Source organism: Oncorhynchus masou, chromosome 28 (genome assembly GCF_036934945.1).
Source record: "Oncorhynchus masou masou isolate Uvic2021 chromosome 28, UVic_Omas_1.1, whole genome shotgun sequence".
Classification (NCBI taxonomy): domain Eukaryota; kingdom Metazoa; phylum Chordata; class Actinopteri; order Salmoniformes; family Salmonidae; genus Oncorhynchus; species Oncorhynchus masou.
This window is the reverse complement of record NC_088239.1, coordinates 74569206-74584000: the sequence shown is the minus strand read 5'-3', so window position 1 is coordinate 74584000 and position 14795 is coordinate 74569206. Positions and strand designations below refer to the sequence as shown.

Here is a 14795-nt window from a genome sequence, read left to right as displayed (position 1 = left end):
AGGAAGAAGAAGAAGAAGCCGATTCTGGAAGCCATTACGTTGCGCAGATCAATTGAGTAAATCCTACTATTTTTGCGTACAATACGCACAATTGTATTTTAAAAACAGGAATTTATTCAAATATGGCATCGAATACAAAAAAAAGAAAAATGAATTTTTCAGAGAGGGAGGTCGAAATTATTGTGGAGGAAATAGAGAAACAAAAGCACACACTCGTTAACCACTTCAATGCTGGAGTCACTCACATAGCAAAGAATAACGCGTGGATAGAAATTCTGAAGAAGGTGAACGCTGTAACAACATGCCCAAGAGAGTTGGCTGAAGTCAAGAAGAAGTGGTCGGATATGAAGACCGAGGTGAGGCGCAAAGTGGCCCAGGCGAGGGCGGCAATTGAGGAGACCACTACCGACTGCACTCCGGTTCACGTCATCCTCACTGCTATGCAGCAGCGTATTTGTAACCTTTTGGGAGAGGCGACTATCATCAGTTTACCTACTGGAGACCCAGATGCTGAGATAACTTTACCTGTTACTATGAGTTCAGCCACCACCGTGACACTCACAGAGAGTACGATTTTCACAATATTTTTAACCAGACAGTAATTCAATTTGCAGAAAGAGCTAGAGTGAATTACTGTTCGTGTTACACACTAATAGGGTGAATATATGTAAATAATGTTATTTATGTCGCAATAGCCATTTATTCAGATTGCCACCCAAAATTAAAGGAAAAACATTGCTTCAATACATTGATTAATCTTTTCAAAACACTTTTTTTCTTTACAATTTCCTCTCCTGACCTTTTCTTTCTCTGATATGTATAGGCCTTCAGACAGCTTCAGCATCATGCGAGGAGACTAAATTAGATGGTAAGTAGTTTATTCCAAGGTTTGAAATGTTTGGCATTATAATTTATTTTGAATTAATTTTGCACTTTACTTGAGGTGAACATTAGGGTGTGCATTTTCATACTTTTTCACCCTGGTCCCCCATGGAATCAAACCCACACCCCTAGTGTTGGAAGTACCATGCTCTACCAACAGAGCCACATTGGACTCACATTGGAATCATTCAGCTAATCAAGGGTCTTGATGAATAGTTGAATCAGCCTGTATATCTCCAAGACCAGTAGTGAATAATACTATACTTACAGGCAAAACCATCTTTCTTTCCACCAGTCGAGACCACATACCACACATTGGAGGAAGCCGGTGTGGTGGAGTACTGCACCACCACTGAAGCCACGCCCACCGTGGTGACCGCTGTGGAGTCGCATCCGGTGGAGATGCTGACGTCAGTGTCGTCTTCTCCGCCACACAGCCAGGCCAAGCCCCAGGAGCTGAAGAGCCGCATCGCCCTCAACTCAGCCCGGCTCCTCCAAGAACAGCGGGTCACCAATGTGCACGTGAGGCAGATTGCCCAGCACCTGGAGGGCCAGAACGAGCTGCTGCAGATGATCCGGAGGTCCCAGGAAGCACAGGCCTACGCCCAGGAGAGGCAGGCCCAGGCCCTGGAGGGAACCCAGGCAGCCCTGCTGGCCCTGGTTCAGATGATGAGGCCTGCTCTCAAGGACCTGAGGAAGTTCCTGCAGAGTGGGACTGACAACTCCAACAACAGCTCTGGGGCTGCTGCAGAGGGTTCAGAACAGAGGCCCAAGACCCCGCCTCCACAGCCAGCAGACGAAGGCTAATAAAGACTCAGTGTGTGTGTGTTTGTTTGTTTTTGTTTGTGTGTGAGAGAGAGAGAATGAGAAAGTGTGTGTGTGCATGAATGAGAGAGGGTGTATGAAATGCATTTGTGAGCTTGCTCATGTTTGTGAGAATTGTAATAAGTTGCCTTAGAACAAGCATTTAGGTTTAGGGTTGTAGTTCTAGAAATACATACATAAATACATCTAGATAGAGATAAGTTGCTGTATTGGTTGTAAAATGAAGTTGACATTTTCTGCTATTGATTGGTGTAATTGACCCTAGCCATACTGACTAAAAAGAGTATACCGGATTGTCATAACCCTTTTTCTTCTTAGTCAGCATGGCTAGATTGATTTTGGAATTAAATACTTTTTTTCTTTACAGCCAGTGGGCCATAGTTACATCACATTTTTATCTCTGTGCAGAATTTGCTCATTATTTTCAAAATCAATGCAACAAAAATAAACTCTTTCTTTAAATGATACCATAAAATATTAGTTTTTCCTTTAGTCTTTTTTTAACCTGTTCTCTATGTTTTATGGTACTCTACAGCATCCAAAGAGCATGTGCAGACCAGCTGGTTGGAGTGTTTCTGGAGATATTCAACCTCCCTTTCCCAGTCTGTTGTCCTCACTTGCTTCAAAATGTCCACCATTGTTCCTGTACCCCAAAAGGCTAGGTAACTGAACTAAATGACTCACTCCATAGCCCTCACTTCTGTCATCATGAAGTGTTCATATCACCTACACCACAATTTGCATACCGTACCAACAGATCCACGGACGACGCAATCGCCATTGCACACTGCCCTATCCCACCTGGAAAAGAGGAATACCTATGTAAGAATGCTGTTCATCAACTACAGCTCAGCCTTCAAAGCCATAGTGCCCTCCAAGCTCATCACAAAGCTCTGAACCCCCCTGCAACTGTGTCCTAGACTTCCTGATGAGCTGACCCAGATGATGAAGGTAGGCAACAGCACCTCCTGCCACGCTGATCCTCAACACGTGGGCCAAACTGGTGTGTGCCCTTCCCGTAGTCAATTTCAATTTAAGGGCTTTATAGGCATGGGAAACATAAATTCATTTAAAAAGAAACGTCCTCTCACTGTCAACTGCGTTTATTTTCAGCAAACCTAACCTGTGTAAATATTTGTATGAACATAAGATTCAACAACTGAGACATAAACTGAACAGGTTCCACAGACATGACTAACAGAAATTGAATAATGTGTCCCTGAACAAAGGGTTCAAAATCAAAAGTAAAAGTCGGTATCTGGTGTGGCCACCAGCTGCATTAAGTACTGCAGTGCATCTCCTCATCATGGACTGCATCAGATTTGCCAGTTCTTGCTGTGAGATGTTACCCCACTCTTCCACCAAGTCACCTGCAAGTTCCTGGACATTTCTGGGGGGAATGGCCCTAGCCCTCACCCTCCGATCCAACAGGTCCCAGACGTGCTCAATGGGATTGAGATCCGGGCTCTTTGTTGGCCATGGCAGGACACTGACATTTCTGTCTGGCAGGAAATCACGCACAGAACGAGCAGTATGGCCGGTGGCATTGTCATGCTGGAGGGTCAAGTCAGGATGAGCCTGCAGGAAGGGTACCACATGAGGGAGGAGGATGTCTTCCCTGTAACGCACAGCATTGAGATTTCCTGCAATGACAACAAGCTCAGTCCGATGATGCTGTGACACACCGCCCCAGACCATGGCGGACTCTCCACCTCCAAATCGATCCCGCTCTAGAGTACAGGCCTCGGTGTAACGCTCATTCCTTCGACGATAAACGCAATCCGACCATCACCCCTGGTGAGGCAAAACCGCGACTTGTCAGTGAAGAGCACTTTTTGCCAGTCCTGTCTGGTCCAGCGACGGTGGGTTTGTGCCCATAGGCGACGTTGTTGCTGGTGCTGGTGATGTCTGGTGAGGACCTGCCTTACAACAGGCCTACAAGCCCTCAGTCCAGCCTCTCTCAGCCTATTGCGGACAGTCTGAGCACTGATGGCGGGATTGTGCTTTCCTGGTGTAACTCGGGCAGTTGTTGTTGCCATCCTGTACTTGTCCCGCAGGTGTGATGTTCGGATGTACCGATCCTGTGTAGGTGTTGTTACACGTGGTCTGCCACTGTGAGGACGATCAGCTGTCTGTCCTGTCTCCCTGTATCGCTGTCTTAGGCATCTCACAGTACGAACATTGTATTTTATTGCCAATTCCACATCTGCAGTTCTCATGCCTCCTTGCAGCATGCTTAAGGCACGTTCACGCAGATGAACAGGGACCCTGGGGTTCTGTCTTTTGGTGTTTTTCAGAGTCATTAGAAAGGCCTCTTTAGTGTCCTAAGTTTTCATAACTGTGACCTTAATTGCCTACCGTCTGTAAGCTGTTAGTGTCTTAACGACCGTTCCACAGGTGCATGTTCATTAATTGTTTATGGTTTATTGAACAAGCACGGGAAACAGTGTTTAAACTCTTTACAATGAAGATCTGTGAAGTTATTTGGATTTTTATGAATTATCTTTGAAAAACAGGGTCCTTATAAAGGGACGTTTCTTTTTTTGCCGAGTTTATGTTCACATTGCCAAAGCAAGTGAAATAGGTAATAAATAAAAGTGAAATAAATAATTCAAAATTAACAGTAAACATTACACAAAAGTTCCTAAAGAATAAAGACATTTCAAATGTCATATGTATATATACAGGGTTGTAATGATGTGCAAATAGTTAAAGTACAAAAGGGAAAATAAATAAACATAAATATAGGTTGTATTTACAATGATGTTTGTTCCTCACTGGTTGCCCTTTTCTTGTGGCAGCAGGTCACAAATCTTGCTGCTGTGATTGCACACAGTGGTATTTCACCCAATAGATATGGGAGTTTATCCAAATCTGATTTGTTTTTTAATTCTTTGTGTGTCTGTAATCTGAGGGAAATGTGTCTCTAATATGGTGATACGTTTGGCAGGAGGATAGGAAGTGCAGCTCAATTTCCACCTCATTTTGTGGGCAGTGTGCACATAGCCTGTCTTCTCTTGAGAGCCAGGTCTGCCTTCGGGGGCCTTTCTCAATAGCAAAGCTATGCTCACTGAGTCTGTCAAAGATTTCCTTAATTTTGGGTCAGTCACAGTGGTCAGGTATTCTGCAACTGTGTACTCTCTGTTTAGGGCCAAATACTGTAGCATTCTAGTTTGCTCTGTTTTTTTGTAAATTCTTTCCAATGTGTCAAGTAATGACCTTTTTGTTTTCTCAAAATTTGGTTGGGTTTGATGGAAAAATACAGTTTGCTGGCACTGACACGACTGACTGTAAAATGTAGGCTTACACTGACTCAATAAAAATTAGGATGCAACGTCAATGTTACAATTACCAGCAGATGGCGCTCTATGTTAAGATTTAACTAATCACAATTTGACATGACAGTGTGAAGGTTATTTATTTTAGACGAGTACTCTACACATTAACGTACTTTGATGTTTTCACATATTGATAATAGGCCAGTAGAAGAACATGATCATTTTCTCCCCATAAAATGTGGATTTATGAGTATTAATGAACTGAAAATTATATAACTTTTGGGTGGTTAAAATAAATTGATTGTAATGTCTAAGACGTTTATGTTTGTGAATACTGTCTATCAATTCAGGTTATTTATTATACATAATGCAAAAAGTAATCAACACGATTCTCTGAGCCGAAGGCGGTGCTTATAGCATCTCGATTTATATTTAGAAGATAGGAGGGACTAGAGTCAAGAACAGCCCACAACGGTTCAAAGTAAAGTATGAATGTCAGTGTTGCTGGACTGTGAGATGTCACGTTGTCCTCTTTGAATATGAGGTAAAACTATTACTTTCTTTGACATATTTGAGTGTCTTAGTTGTAATTGTGTCTGTATACTTTCTGTTAATTCACCTCGTTCTCTGGTTGACATGCGCTTGTGTTTGCGTGGAGGGTTGGCAAGAAATACTTGGTACGATTCATGTAATGCAGAAGAATCGAATAGATCATGGGTGGATCTACCCTTTCCTTTTTCTATCTACTTTACTGACGCCGACGACCTAAAAATCACGAGTTGCGAATTAACGTGTGGTTTGGGGAATGATGTAGATACTTTATAATGTCTAAATCCCATAACCAACACAGGGTGTAAAGAAAAGCCAAGAGAACATCTCAACAAAGCATGTGTTCGGGTGTAGGATATGCCTTCAAACTATTTTCTCTGAAGTTGCCCTGATTGAATATACGTATAATAATCGGCTATGAATATCACTACAATAATCTGGTTGTTATATTTCATGAAAGGCTTTTAACCTATATGTGCGAAAAATTAGGGATAACCAATAAGATGTGCTTGCACTCTTCAGTATATGATCGTAAAGCACCTGTTGTTCTTTTTTTTCCTGCTACAGGTCCGAATCAACACTGGGTCATCAGAGATGCTGAGCCAAAAAATCAAGGACTTGCAAGCTCCTGATTTAAAAACGAAATTAATACTTTGTTTAATTTCCTATCCTTTTTGTTTGTCAATCCCAAACATTTAATTTAGGACTATTTCTGCTGAATAAACCTGCCAACATATTCCAGTTCACCTGTTTCAACCGTCTCAATGGCATTTTTAATGAAAAAGAAGAGGTTCAAGTTTCAAATCCATTTTACATTGGAGGAGCTCACGGCCGTACCGTTTGTCAATGGGGTACTTTTTTGCAAGATCCGATTGTTGGACGGTGGGGACTTTGCCGTCTCATCATCCAGGTAAAAATTATTCTCATGTATTTTTTCACTGTGCATTTTGTGCATGGGGTAGGCTATTGCTAGCCTGTGTACCGGTCTGTTTAGCTATCATTCCACTCCTTGCCACTCCTTATCGTGTTTTGCAGAAAAAGACTGGCAACCAGTCTAGGCTATTGCCTGAATGTCCTGAAAGCTTGATTTGATCAATATAGGTACAAGAGGGATTAGCCTGAATAGACATACATAATAGATAACAGATTGATCACACCATTCAGGATGGTAAACAGAGGATTATTAGCTAGCTTTTATAAGCAAGATCAGTTTTCTAAACATCATACACTCTTAGAAAAAAAGGTTCCAAAAGGGTTCTTAAGCTGTCTGTGGAAAGGGTTCTACCTGGAAAGGGTTCTACTATAGAACCGAAAAGGGTTCTACCTGGAACTAAAAGGGTTATACCTGGAACCAAAACTAGTTATTTAAAGGGTTCTCCTATGAGTACGGCCAAAGAACCATTTTAGGTTCTAGATATCATTTTTTTTCTAAGTGTGTATATTATCTAAGAGAATAATAGGATCTCCCGATCTGTGAATTGGCTGCTTGGATCCCCGCCAAAAATGTAGTCAGGGCTTGTGCCTTATTTGTTTCTTTGTTTCAGATTTGTCACGCTTTGCCTGTTTCTGATCCTTTGCTGTGTGCAGACACCATATAAGAAATCTAGCAGTTTGATCAATGGAATGATATGGGGATATGTCCATTTTATCCCGTGTCATATTGTGACAGATGCATTGTTTCTATACCACACATAGTAATAATTCAGTAATAACACAGTTTCTACAACAAAACCTTTTCAGGGTACTTTTTAAACTTGCCATTTGACACCAATGGTTTCCAAGACATTATGAATAAGTGCCGGTAGATAGGTAAAATCCACAGATGGTTATATCAGTGTATTGCTTTTGAAAGGCTTGCTGTGATTATGTGTATTTTCCTATCGTTTGCCTCTCACACTCAGTATTCAAGTTGGCACACAGTGGTGGCAGAGACCTTTTCCAAACAGCTCTTGCCCTACTCATTTGTTTTGAGTTAAATGTCAAATGTAGACCGACAAGATGCTGGTGGACAGTTAGCCTTCCTAGGCTTGGTTCATTTAAATTAATTGCATTCTTACACTCTTCTTACACCATGTGGGTGTCTCTGTGTTTTATTGTGTGAAACATTGAAATGCAGTGATTTATATCACAGGTGTGGGGGATATGTTGAAATCCATAGATACCTCTGGAACTCCAGAGCCTAACATTCCTTCTCATCTGGATAACAGCTGTAAACCCCCGTAGCGGGTCTGATATATGTCACCCAGACAGGGTGGCCTACATGTTAATGGATTTCTACTCCCTGTATATAGACATGTTATTTTCTACTCCCTGTATATAGCAATGTTTTTTTCTAATCCCTGTGTATAGACATGTTATTTTCTGCTCCCTGTATATATTCATGTTATTTTCTACTCCCTGTATATAGCCATGTTATTTTTTACTCCCTGTATATAGACATGTTATTTTCTACTCCCTGTATATAGACATGTTATTTTCTACTCCCTGTATATAGCCATGTTATTTTCTACTCCCTGTATATAGCCATGTTATTTTCTGCTCCCTGTATATATTCATGTTATTTTCTGCTCCCTGTATATATTCATGTTATTTTCTGCTCCCTGTATATATTCATGTTATTTTCTAATTCCTGTATATAGCCATGTTATTTTCTACTTCCTGTATATAGCCATGTTATGCATTGTGTATTTAGGCCTCGTGTCACAATTTCTATTTTTGTTTCAATTCTTTTTATCTTTAACTCTGCATTGTTGGAAAAGGACCTGTAAGCATTTCACTGTTAGCCTACACCTGTTGTCTACTAAGCATGTGAGAAATAAAATGTGATTTGATTTATAGTAGTGGCCTGTTAAGTAGTGGTGACACAACAACAGGGATAAGCAGTCTGTTGATCATCCCCTGCATTTACCCTAATGTAACCCCAGTGACTATAGCCCTACACTAGCCCAAGTCCATTTACCCTAATGTAACCCCAGTGACTATAGCCCTACACTAGCCCAAGTTCATTTACCCTAACCCCTCACCATAGCCCCTCACCATAACCCCTCACCATAGCCCCTCACCATAACCCCTCACCATAAACCCTCACCATAACCCCTCACCATAGCCCCTCACTAGCTACAGCCCCATAGTCCTAGTCCTCTGCTGTGGTTGTTTTGTTTCCTTCCCCCTCTCATCCCATGTTGCTTGACTGTATGATCTCATCCACCACTATCTCCCCTAACATGACTGTCTGATGAAGACACCAGGGTCTAGTTAGCCTCTGCAGAGAGAGAAAGAGAGCGAGATCTGTCAGGGCATTATGCAGTTCTGTCTCCCCAGTGCCCCCCCCCCCCCATTTCCCCCGGGTGGGCCTTTGCCTTGCTTAATGGAGAACTCTGTCATCAAAGCACTTCATGTAATATTGTCCAGGGTGTAGGGTTGAAACAGTGGATTAGATACATGGTTAGATACTACAGAACTGGCCAATGTTATTGCCAGCCCTCAGGGACTGTGTTTAAAGGGATGTTGTTTCATCGCTGATTCTCGGGCCTATATGGATGTATGAAAGGGCCTGAATTGAAAAAGAGACGTTGATGTGTGTCTCGACTCTGGAGGAGACTGAGTTGGCAACTTGGTAGCAACGAGGAGATGTTGCTGTAATGTTGTCAAGGCAACGCTGAATCGAAGGACTCAGACCTAACATTGCTTCTCTTTGATTGTCAGCTCTGCAAACCAACCAATCAATTCAATTCAAGGGCTTTATTGGCATGGGAAACATGTGATAACATTGCCAAAGGAAGTAAGGTAGATAATATATAAAGTGAATATATATAATGAAATAAACAATAAAAATTAACAGTAAACATCACACATACAGAAGTTTCAAAACAATAAAGACATTACAAATGTCATATTATATATATATATATATATATATACAGTGTTTTAACAATGTACAAATGGTAAAGGACACAAGATAAAATAAATAAGCATAGATATGGGTTGTATTTACAATGGTGTGTGTTCTTCACTGGTTGCCCTTTTCTCGTGGCAACAGGTCACAAATCTTGCTGCTGTGATGGCACACTGTGGAATTTCACCCAGTAGATATGGGAGTTTTTCAAAATTGGATTTGTTTTCGAATTCTTTGTGGATCTGTGTAATCTGATGGAAATATGTCTCTCTAATATGGTCATACATTAGGCAGGAGGTTAGGAAGTGCAGCTCAGTTTCCACCTCATTTTGTGGGCAGTGAGCACATAGCCTGTCTTCTCTTGAGAGCCATGTCTGCCTACGGCGGCCTTTCTCAATAGCAAGGCTATGCTCGCTGAGTCCAAAGCTTTCCTTAATTTTGGGTCAGTCACAGTGGTCAGGTATTCTGCCGCTGTGTACTCTCTGTGTAGGGCCAAATAGCATTCTAGTTTGCTCTGTTTTTTTTGTTAATTCTTTCCAATGTGTCAAGTAATTATCTTTTTGTTTTCTCATGATTTGGTTGGGTCTAATTGTGCTGCTGTCCTGGGGCTCTGTAGGGTGTGTTTGTGTTTGTGAACAGAGCCCCAGGACCAGCTTGCTTAGTGGACTCTTCTCCAGGTTCATCTCTCTGTAGGTGATGGCTTTGTTGTGGAAGGTTTGGGAATCGCTTCCTTTTAGGTGGTTATAGAATTTAAGGGCTCTTTTCTGGATTTTGATAATTAGTGGGTATCGGCCTAATTCTGCTCTGCATGCATAATTTGGTGTTCTACGTTGTACACGGAGGATATTTTTGCAGAATTCTGCGTGCAGAGTCTCAATTTGGTGTTTGTCCCATTTTGTGAAGTCTTGGTTGGTGAGCGGACCCCAGACCTCACAACCATAAAGGGCTATGGGCTCTATGACTGATTCTATGACTGAAGTATTTTTAGCCAAATCCTAATTGGTATGTTGAAATTTATGTTCCTTTTGATGGCATAGAATGCCCTTCTTGCCTTGTCTCTCAGATCGTTCACAGCTTTGTGGAAGTTACCTGTGGCACTGATGTTTAGGCCAAGGTATGTATAGTTTTTTGTGTGCTCTAGGGCAACAGTGTCTAGATGGAATTTGTATTTGTGGTCCTGGTGACTGGACCTTTTTGGAACACCATTATTTTGGTCTTACTGAGATTTACTGTCAGGGCCCAGGTCTGACAGAATCTGTGCATAAGATCTAGGTGCTGCTGTAGGCCCTCCTTGGTTGGTGACAGAAGTACCAGATCATCAGCAAACAGCAGACATTTGACTTCGGATTCTAGTAGGGTGAGGCCGGGTGCTGCAGACTTTTCTAGTGCCCGCGCCAATTCGTTGATATATATGTTGAAGAGGGTGGGGCTTAAGTTGCATCCCTGTCTAACCCCACGACCCTGTGTGAAGAAATGTGCCAATTTTAACCGCACACTTGTTGTTTGTGTACATGGATTTTAATGATGTCGTATGTTTTACCCCCAACACCACTTTCCATCAGTTTGTATAGCAGACCCTCATGCCAAATTGAGTCGAAGGCTTTTTTTTTAAATCAACAAAGCATGAGAAGACTTTGCCTTTGTTTTGGTTTGTTTGGTTGTCAATTAGGGTGTGCAGGGTGAATACATGGTCTGTTGTACTGTAATTTGATAAAAAGCCAATTTGACATTTGCTCAGTACATTGTTTTCATTGAGGAAGTGTACAAGTCTGCTGTTAATGATAATGCAGAGGATTTTCCCAAGGTTACTGTTGACGCATATTCCACGGTAGTTATTGGGGTCAAATTTGTCTCCATTTTTGTGGATTGGGGTGATCAGTCCTTGGTTCCAAATATTGGGGAAGATGCCAGAGCTAAGGATGATGTTAGAGAGTTTTAGTATAGCCAATTGGAATTTGTTGTCTGTATATTTGATCATTTCATTGAGGATACCATCAACACCACAGGCCTTTTTGGGTTGGAGGATTTTTATTTTGTCCTGTAACTCATTCAATGTAATTGGAGAATCCAGTGGGTTCTGGTAGTCTTTAATAGTTGATTCTAAGATCTGTATTTGATCATGTGTATGTTTTTGCTCTTTATTATTTGTTATAGAGAAGTGGTTTACCCATACATCTCCATTTTGGATAGATAATTCTTCGTGTTGTTGTTTGTTTAGTGTTTTCCAATTTCCCAGAAGTGGTTAGAGTCTATGGATTCTTCAATTACATTGAGCTGATTTCTGACATGCTGTTCCTTCTTTTTCCGTAGTGTATTTCTGTATTGTTTTAGTGATTCACCATAGTGAAGGCGTAGACTCAGGTTTTCCGGGTCTCTATGTTTTTGGTTGGACAGGTTTCTTAATTTCTTTCTTAGATTTTTGCTTTCTTCATCAAACCATTTTCTTCGGTTTTCTATTTGAGATTTTTAGATTTGATAGGGAAGCCGAGGGGTCAAATATACTGTTAAGATTTTCTACTGCCAAGTTTACACCTTCACTATTACAGTGGAACGTTTTACCCAGGAAATTGTCTAAAAGGGATTGAATTTGTTGTTGCCTAACTGTTTTTTGGTAGGTTTCCAAACTGCATTCCTTCCATCTATAGCATTTCTTAATGTTACTCAGTTCCTTTGGCTTTGATGCTTCATGATTGAGTATTGCTCTGTTTACATAGACTGTGATTTTGTTGTGGTCTGATAGGGGTGTCAGTGGGCTGACTGTGAACGCTCTGAGAGACTCTGGGTTGAGGTCAGTGATAAAGTAGTCTACAGTACTACTGCCAAGAGATGAGCTATAGGTGTACCTACCATAGGAGTCCCCTCGAAGCCTACCATTGACTATGTACATACCCAGCGTGCGACAGAGCTGCAGGAGTTGTGACCCGTTTTTGTTGGTTATGTTGTCATAGTTGTGCCTAGGGGGGCATATGTGGGAGGGAATGCTGTCACCTCCAGGCAGGTCTCATTTGTAGTCTGGGTGCAAACTGTAAATGTGTCAAAGGCAAAGCACCTAACTGCCATATAAAATAGATACAAAGTCATAAGTCAAAGTCATTGTAGTAGTATTAGAGAGGTCTTGGTGTCATAATTTACATCCTTGACCCTATAAACTCTTCAAAGCACAACAAAGGATTTGTCACTGGTAAAGAAGGTCAGTTGAACTCTACTCTAAGTAGAAGACAGATGTCTCACCGTATGCCACTACTAGCGACCCGGTGTGTGGCGCCTATATATAACACTTTAAGCTCTCTGACACACACACAGGTGTCAATGGCTGTCCTGTTGTAGCCGGTTGTGGTGGCTGGTTTTGCATAGATAATGAGGTTGAAGGATGGGGTTTTGCATAGAGGATGAGGTTGAAGGCTGGGGTTTTGCATAGAGGATGAGGTTGAAGGCTGGGGTTTTGCATAGAGGATGAGGTTGAAGGCTGGGGTTTTGCATAGAGGATGAGGTTGAAGGCTGGGGTTTTGCATAGAGGATGAGGTTGAAGGCTGGGGTTTTGCATAGAGGATGAGGTTGAAGGCTGGGGTTTTACATACGGGGCCTAATGCAGATAACAGTTACAGTACATAAATGGTCTTGTCTGGTATTTTCTTGTCTGGTCTGGTATTTTCTTTTCTGGCCTGGTATTGTCTGGTCTGGTATTGACTGGTATTGTCTGGTCTGGTATTGTCTGGTCGGTCTGGTATTGTCTGGTTTTGTCCTGGTCTGGTTTTGTCCTGGTCTGGTATTGTCTGGTCTGGTATTGTCTGGTCTGGTATTGTCTGGTCTGGTATTGTCTGGTCTGGTTTTGTCTGGTCTGGTTTGGTCTGGTCTGGTTTTGTCTGGTCTGGTTTTGTCTGGTCTGGTATTGTCTGGTCTGGTACTGTCTGGTCTGGTTATGTCTGGTATTTCCTGTCTGGTATTGTCTGGTATTGTCTTGTATGGAATTGTCTGGTATTGTCTGGTATTGTCTGGTTTGATATTGACTGGTATTGTCTGGTCTGGTATTGTCTTGTCTGGTATTGTCTGGTCTGTTATTGCCTGGTATTGTCTGGTCTGATATTGTCTGGTATTGTCTGGTCTGGTATTGTCTGGTCTGGTATTGTCTGGTCTGGTATTGTCTGGTCTGGTATTGTCTGGTATTGTCTGGTCTGGTCTGGTTTTGTCTGGTCTGGTATTGTCTGGTATTGTCTTTTCTGGTATTGTCTGGTCTGGTATTGTCTGGTCTGATATTGTCTGGTATTGTCTGGTCTGGTATTGTCTGGTCTGGTTTTGTCTGGTCTGGTATTGTCTGGTCTGGTATTGCCTGGTATTGTCTGGTCTGGTATTGTCTGGTCTGGTATTGTCTGGTATTGTCTGGTCTGGTCTGGTTTTGTCTGGTCTGGTATTGTCTGGTCTGGTTTTGTCTGGTCTGGTTTTGTCTGGTCTTGTATTGTCTGGTATTGTCTGGTCTGGTTTTGTCTGGTCTGGTATTGTCTGGTCTGGTATTGTCTGGTCTGGTATTGTCTGGTATTGTCTGGTCTGGTCTGGTTTTGTCTGGTCTGGTATTGTCTGGTCTGGTTTTGTCTGGTATTGTCTGGTCTGGTACTGTCTGGTCTGGTATTGTCTGGTATTGTCTGGTCTGATATTGACTGGTATTGTCTGGTCTGGTATTGTCTGGTATTCTCTGGTCTGGTATTGTCTGTTCAGGTATTGACTGGTATTGTCTGGTCTGATATTGACTGGTATTGTCTGGTCTGGTCTGGTATTGTCTGGTCGGTCTGGTATTGTCTGGTCTGGTTTGGTTTTGTCCTGGTCTGGTTTTGTCCTGGTCTGATTTTGTCCTGGTCTGGTATTGTCTAGTATTGTCTTGTCTGGTATTGTCTGGTATTGTCTGGTCTGTTATTGTCTGGTCTGGTATTGTCTGGTCTGGTTTTGTCAGGTCTGGTATTGTCTGGTATTGTCTGGTCTGGTATTGTCTGGTCTGGTATTGCCTGGTATTGTCTGGTCTGGTATTGCCTGGTATTGTCTGGTCTGGTATTGCCTGGTATTGTCTGGTCTGGTATTGTCTGGTATTGTCTGGTCTGGTCTGGTTTTGTCTGGTCTGGTATTGTCTGGTCTCGTTTTGTCTGGTCTGGTATTGTCTGGTCTGGTTTTGTCTGGTCTGGTCTGGTATTGACTGGTATTGTCTGGTCTGGTTTTGTCTGGTCTGGTATTGTCTGGTCTCGTTTTGTCTGGTCTGGTATTGTCTGGTCTGGTTTTGTCTGGTCTGGTATTGTCTGGTCTGATATTGTCTGGTATTGTCTGGTCTGATATTGTCTGGTATTGTCTGGTCTGGTATTGACTGGTATTGTCTGGTCTGGTAT

General features: G+C 42.0%; 1 protein-coding gene across 3 annotated transcripts in view; it reads left to right on the top strand.

Moving 5' to 3' along the window:
- eeig1b (estrogen-induced osteoclastogenesis regulator 1b) overlaps nt 1-14795 on the top strand; it is a 73780-nt gene continuing 58985 nt past the window's right edge. Inside the window, exons 1-5 of one of the 3 annotated variants that reach the window (XR_010452132.1) lie at nt 1-567; nt 824-868; nt 1178-2369; nt 2465-2658; nt 6102-6299. Coding sequence is in view for 2 of the 3 variants with exons in the window: in XM_064943307.1 (XP_064799379.1) it covers nt 6299-6444 (146 nt within the window). In the remaining variant the exon portion in view is untranslated. Of the gene's footprint in view, nt 568-823; nt 869-1177; nt 2370-2464; nt 2659-5451; nt 5530-6101; nt 6445-14795 lie in introns of those variants that run through there. The other 2 variants (XM_064943307.1, XM_064943306.1) reach the window with 2 other exon arrangements.